Source organism: Triplophysa rosa, unplaced genomic scaffold (genome assembly GCF_024868665.1).
Source record: "Triplophysa rosa unplaced genomic scaffold, Trosa_1v2 scaffold462, whole genome shotgun sequence".
Lineage (NCBI taxonomy): Eukaryota > Metazoa > Chordata > Actinopteri > Cypriniformes > Nemacheilidae > Triplophysa > Triplophysa rosa.
The window spans coordinates 622-7,500 of NW_026634466.1; the positions used below are offsets into that span (position 1 = coordinate 622).

Genomic DNA, 6,879 nt, shown 5'->3' on the forward strand with positions numbered 1-6,879 from the left:
AGCTCTTACCCTGAGACAGACAAAGAGCAACACACTCCACAGACGTCACTGCGCACGTGTGTGTGCGTGTGTGTGTGTGTGCGTGCGTGCGTGTGTGTGTGTGTGTGTTTGTGTGGTTTTGTTTCAAGCGCTCAGCTGTCGTCTTTTGGAAGCACTAACAGGAGGATCACAATCACTTGATAATATTAGCACACATTGACTTGAATGATCATCAAATGTAGTTGGTCTAACACTGGTGATGTGTTTGTGTGTTGTGTGTGTTGTGAGGATGATGTGGTACAGCTGGTCCTCGTGGGTTAAAACTGATGCTTAAACTCTGATGATGTCCACGGGACACAAGATGAACACAGTGGACGTCCAGTGACATGACCTCACTAATATCACTGAAACAAACCTGTGTGTGTGTGTGTGTGTGTGTGTGTGTGTGTGTGTGTGGTGTGTGTGTGTGTGTGTGTGTGTTCATGTTTGTATATCCCGGTGGCGACCTAAACCTGAATACACACCAACACATGGGGACTCGTGTCACTGTGGGGACCAAAATTGAGGTCCTCATGGGCACAAAAGCTTATAAATTGTACAGAACAATATTTTTTACAAATCTAAAAATGCAAAAAGTGTTCTATGATCTTTAGGGTTAGGGATAGGGTTAGGGATAGGGGATAGAATATACAGTTTGTACAGTATAAAAACATTACGCCTATGGACTGTCCCCACGGGGATAGTCAACCAGACGTGTGTGTGTGTGTGTGTGAGAGAGAGAGTGCTGCACTTGAATCTGATTGGCTGATATTAAACAGGGATTAGAAATGAGTTATGACCGTGTGTTCACCCTCAAGGTTGAGACTCGTGTGTGGTGTATGTTGTGCGCGTGTGTGTGCGCTCGTGTGTGTGGTGTGCGTGTGTGTGGTATGTTGTGCGTGTGTGTGTGTGCGAGTGCGTGTGCGAGTGCGTGTGTTTGTGCACGAGTGCATGTGTTTGTGTGTGCGCGCTCGTGTGTGTGGTGTGCGTGTGTTTGTGTTTGTGCATGAGTGCATGTGTTTGTGTGTGCTCGCTCGTGTGTGTGTGGTGTGCGTGTGTGTGGTATGTTGTGTGTGTGTGTGTGTGCGTGTGTGTGTGTTTGTGTGTGCGCGCTTGTGTGTGTGTGGTGTGCGTGTGTGTGGTATGTTGTGTGTGTGCGAGTGTGTGTGTTTGTGTGTGTGTGGTGTGCGTGTGTGTAGTATGTTGTGCGTGTGTGTGTGCGAGTGCGTGTGTTTGTGCACGAGTGCATGTGTTTGTGTGTGCGCGCTCGTGTGTGTGGTGTGTGTGTTGTAAACGTGTATGTGTGTGTGTGTGTGTGTGTGTGCAAGTGCGTGTGTTTGTGTGTGGGCACTCGTGTGTGTGTGGTGTGTGTGTGTGTTGTAGACGTGTGTGTGTGTGTGTGTGTGTGTGTGTGTGTGCGAGTGCATGTCTTTGTGTGTGCGCGCTCGTGTGTGTGTGTGTGTGTTTGTGTGTGGGCGCTCGTGTGTTGTGTATGTGTTGTAGACGTGTGTGTGTTGTTGACGTGTGTGTGTGTTGTGTGGGGGTTGTAGACGTGTGTGTTGTGTGTGTGTTAGAGACAGAAGTAAATGTGTGTGTTTGTGTGTGTGTGTGTGCAAGTGCGTGTGTTTGTGTGTGGGCACTCGTGTGTGTGTGTGGTGTGTGTGTGTGTGTGTGTGTGTGTGTGTGTGCGAGTGCATGTCTTTGTGTGTGCGCGCTCGTGTGTTGTGTGTGTGTGTTTGTGTGTGGGCGCTCGTGTGTTGTGTGTGTGTTGTAGACGTGTGTGTGTTGTGTGGGGGTTGTAGACGTGTGTGTTGTGTGTGTGTTGGAGACAGAAGTAAATGATTGATGTTATGCAGCACAACACAAGTAACACAGCGATATTTCCACTGTAATGATGTTTGAACTGTAATGATCACACACACACACACACACACACACACATACACACATCAGAGAGAACGGCTGTGACATCACACACGAGTGTGTGTGTGTGTGTGTGTGTGTGTGTGTGTGTGTGTGTGTGTGTGTGTGTGTGTGTGTGTGTGCGCCGGTTGCCATGGTGACGGTGTGTTATCCTGCGAGTGTTCTCTGCTGGATCTATTCTAACCTGATTTAGTATCTCCAGCAGCGCAGCAGTGTAATGAAATTACTGTCTGTCTAATGGTGCTCTGAGTCTCTCTCTCTCCGTCTGTCTCCATGACCCTCCTGCATCCTGTCTGTCTGTCTGTCTGTCCACTGCTGCTTACAGTATCTGTCTGTCTGTCTCAGAGTTAATAACGTCCGTCTTTTTCCTCTCAGCGATCAGGAGGAAGGAGAACGGCTGGAATGATGAAGAACATCCTCTCGTCTTTCTCTTTCTGGGCTCGTCTGGAATCGGTAACTCACAAACATCTTTCTTTAAGGGATGACATCATCTTCATGTATTCAGATTAGAAAAACTCTCAAAACATAAAGCAGCTCTTCTTTCCGCCTGCAGCGTTGAGTCACGTGTGTGTGTGTGTGTGTGTGTGTGTGTGTGTGCGTGTGTGTTTTGTGCGGTTTGATGTATGAAGAGACGTCTCTCCCTCTCGCCGGAGGTACTCGTCATCACGCCATCAATATTCAACAAGTCTCAACACTTACCATATATGTGTTTATTAAAATTCATAAGAGCGATATTTACTCTGAGAGACTGCATTAACCCTCAGAGATGAATGAAACACGCCAAGAGAAAAATCATCCAGACATCACTGCAGTTTTGTGTTTCATCATCATCATGTGTTGTGTTGTGTTGTGTTGTTCAGTGTGTGTTGGATTTCAACAGAATCAAAGCTCAAGAATGATATCAAGTCATGAGATCACGCTTTATTCATGTCCTAAAAACATGCGAACACACCAGTTTAAACATGAATATCAACTTGTTTTCTTTGCAGGATTTAAGATCTGAAAACAAAGCGGCTTTTTATGTTATTCTGACCAGTTTGTCCTGTTTCTCTTTTATGCAAATAAACTACAACCTTTGCTTTTAGAATTTGGGAGAAACATTTTACAAACGAGCCTTGCAAACAGCAAATTCAGAAAATTCAAAATTCATCTCTTAAAGGAACAGTTCACTCGGAAATGAAATTATTGCTTATCTGTATAAATGTCCTTGTTCTGGTGAACACAGAGAGAGAGATTTGGAAGAATGCTCGTGACCAAACAGTTCTTGGCCACCATTGACTCCCATAGTAGGATTTTTTTTGTGTTTAAATTTCTCTGTTCTGTTGAACCCAAAAGAAGATATTTTGAAGAATGTAGGACAGCAAACAGTTCTGGGCCACTTTTGACCACCGTTGTCATTTTTTCTACTGTGGGGGTCAGTGGTGGCCAAGAACTGTTTGGTTACAAGCATTCTTCCAAATATCTTCCTCTGTGTTCAACCAAAGAAAGAAATGTATGTAGATTTGGAACAACTCAAGGGTGAGGACAATGATGACAGAATGTTCTTTTCGGGGTGAAGCGTCCCTTTACAGTCGAAAGTGATCTATAGGTTTGATGACATTCATGGAAGTGAACTGAAAGAGTTGATGTGATGTCGTGCAGGTAAAACTGAACTGGCCAAACAGATCGCTCGCTACATGCATAAAGATATTAAGAAGGTGAGTGAGAAATAACCACACGAACTCTCTCACGAGGACATGAATGATGAACGACACAAACATCTCGCTTTCATTCAGGGCTTCATCAGAATGGACATGTCAGAATTTCAAGAGAAACACGAGGTGAGACACACACACACACAAGTCTGGCTGTGTATTGAACACTTTCTGTTTCTTCCATTGTTGTTATATTTTTCTTAAATCGTAAGTTTAATCAATTCTTATTTGTTAACACTTCAAGGGTTTATATCTTGCATGAGTTAGTTAACATGAACTGTGAGTTTACTTTCCAAGCGTTTCTTTTGTCATTATTTGTGATTTTTGTACGCTCATCATCATGGAGAAAAAATATAAATCTATAATATCTGTGTGTGTACCGACAACTAAATCTGCTTAAGGGCACTGATTTACATGATAGAAGTTCATTAATGAGTTCAATTCATCCATGACATTATTTTAAAAGCTTTCCCACGTTACAGACATTTCTTCACAAATGCCTCAAACTTCAGAGGACATTTTTCCCACTTTCTTCATGTAGTGATCGACAGACTCCATGATGATGACATCAGGGGCCGTGTGTTTAAAGCATCTTACAGTAAACAATTCAAAGAACGACGTCATTACTCTAATTCCTAGACTTAAGAATAAGTGTGGTTTATAAAGGTTTCTAAGTGTTCAGACTAGGTCTCGGCTCTTAAGTGATTCACTGTAAAAAAATCCCGTAGAAACAGATAAAGTACTGGCAGAAAACGACCAGTACATTTTCCTTTAGTTTGCAGACATTTCCTTTAACGCTTAAATGTAATTTATGTCAAATACAGGTAAAGCAAATGTAAAAATGAATACGGAAAATTCCTTCATATTAATACAGTATATTGATGTGAAAAGTGTTTAGCACTCAGTTTGAAATATACATGTGCACATTACTGTGTTTTTATCTTCATAGAAGTGGAAGTCACCCGATATTAAGTTACCCACAAAATCAACTTGTTATGGTTGTAAACCAGGGGAAGGGAGGCCGTTTTCAACACTGATTTTTATGTACTTGCCCTACATTTTACTTATTTCATATAAGTATTCATATTTGACCCAAATAAGTGATTGCAGCTGTATATATAAAATAAAAAATAAGAAAGGAATACAATATTTGTAATGTCTTACTGCAGTCAGGATTAAATGGTGACGTCACCCTTGCAGGCTCCCTATTGGCTGATTCAGAGGTCAAGGGCGGCCATTTTGTGTTTAATGCTGCCTTCACGTGCTCTTGGAAATTCGATAGTTCCCACTTCAACCCGGAGGTAACATCAAAAGTATTAAGTAGCATTAAAACATAACATTACATTTACATTTATGCACTTGGCAGACGCTTTTATCCAAAGCGACTTACATTGCATTACACTATCCATTTGACCGAAAGTTGCTTTAAGCTTCTTTATAAAAGTCTCCTATACTCTTGTGTGACACGTTTAAAGGCATTCATTTCAAAACTTTCATTGACAGTTTAACACAATTTTCTGTTCTTTTTTTACGAAAAAAGGCTTTCAAAATTCTCATTACCTTAAAACGGTCAGTCTCATAGCGTGTTTGCTAAAAACAAGCAAAGCCGTGATACCTCAGCAAGTTTTTATTACTCATGCATAGTAAGACATTAGTGAGGTTTATTTTAATAGAATATTATGCTTGTAACATTTCTTTAAATGTGGAAACCTATCTGTATCGGTCATGAGAGGGGAAAAAGTTGTGTACACAGCGTGACAATGTCAGTCTTTTTTTTGGTCATTTTTGGTCATCTTGTAAAACATCAAATTGTGTTTTTTCACAATATTTTACTTTTACTCCGTAATGCACATTTGAGACAAATCAGGACGCGTTACGGTTATGAGACGTTCAGCAGAAAAGGAGAACTGTGTGCGTTTCTCTCTCTCATAAAGTGTTCATCCAGACACAGACCAGTTACACAGTGACCTTACACTGACACACAAACACACAATTCAATCACACACTCTTATTCCAGTGAAAGGCGACTGACTGACTGTCAGTGTCACTTCACTGAGCACGATAAACTTATGTTTACAGCTGCAATCCATAACTTCTGTGAGTAAAATACATGAATGAATGTAAATAAACCAAAATTTAGTATTGGGCAAGGACAAAGAAAACTGTCTGCCTCCCTTCCCCTGATGTACAACGGTAGTGATTGATATATTGAGCTGAACCATTGTGTGGGAAATGTGACATCAGGTCATTTCAACCCGTATGAAGATAAATGCATAAAGTGACCTGCAATTTCATTTTTCAAACAGAGATGCAAAAGTTAAGAATTGCAGTTTCAAACATTTATTATGCATTATACGCAAAAATATTACAAATACGTATCCATTTTGGCTCGGTTTCACACACTTTTAAAGAACAGTGAATTTAAATAATGAAGCTGCTGAATCACATCCTTCTGTATTACACTCACAGCTGGATATAAAGAAAAGACCAAAGCTGCAAATCCTTAAAAATGGATTTAACCTTTTCTTGTATTCATATTAAATCATTGAGGAGCTGAGACTTAACACTTAGGACTCTCTATAAACCACACTTATTCTTAATAATGACATCATTCTGTGAATTTTGACAAAACGTAAGGCACGACTCACATTTCTCGTCTTTTCCGCGCGCATATTCGTTATTTTAAATGTAGACGCGTGGCAGGTGCGTGCACACATTTTTCGGGACCGCATCGAGATGGAAATAGTTCAACTTTTTGGAGTGCCGCGCGCGCACCGCGGGTCATTTGAAGTCTCGCGTTTTCCACGCAATTTTACAGGCGAAATGTGAATCGCCCCTAAGAGTGCATTTTTACTCGGAGTTGCGGCTCAGATCTCATGTTGTGTGTGTGTTCCTCTGGTTCTCAGGTGGCCAAGTTCATTGGTTCTCCTCCGGGTTATGTGGGTCATGAAGATGGGGGGCATTTGACCAAGCAGCTCCGACAGTGTCCTAACGCTGTGGTTCTGTTTGACGAGGTGGACAAAGCTCATCCTGATGTCCTGACCATCATGTTACAGCTCTTTGATGAGGTGAAGCTTCTTCTCTCTCTTAACTTCACCCGCTTACCCAGAATTCCTCACACTCTTTCTGTGTGTGTGTGTCAGGGGCGTTTGACTGACGGCAAGGGGAAAACCATCGAGTGTAAAGATGCCATTTTCATTATGACATCCAATGTGGCGAGTGATGAAATTGCCCAGCATGCACT

At 41.7% G+C, this 6,879-nt stretch overlaps 1 protein-coding gene across 1 annotated transcript in view; it reads left to right on the forward strand.

The window, feature by feature from the left end:
* Positions 1-2,168: 2,168 nt before the first annotated feature.
* The window catches only part of clpb (ClpB family mitochondrial disaggregase), a gene marked incomplete at its 5' end in the record, with an annotated part of 5,330 nt that continues 619 nt past the window's right edge, over positions 2,169-6,879 (forward strand). The window contains 5 exons of the mRNA XM_057328392.1: positions 2,169-2,394; positions 3,583-3,638; positions 3,717-3,761; positions 6,542-6,703; positions 6,779-6,879. The exon at positions 6,779-6,879 is cut by the window's right edge and continues 56 nt beyond it. Of these exons, the coding sequence (XP_057184375.1) occupies positions 2,169-2,394; positions 3,583-3,638; positions 3,717-3,761; positions 6,542-6,703; positions 6,779-6,879 (590 nt within the window). The remainder of the gene's footprint in view (positions 2,395-3,582; positions 3,639-3,716; positions 3,762-6,541; positions 6,704-6,778) is intronic.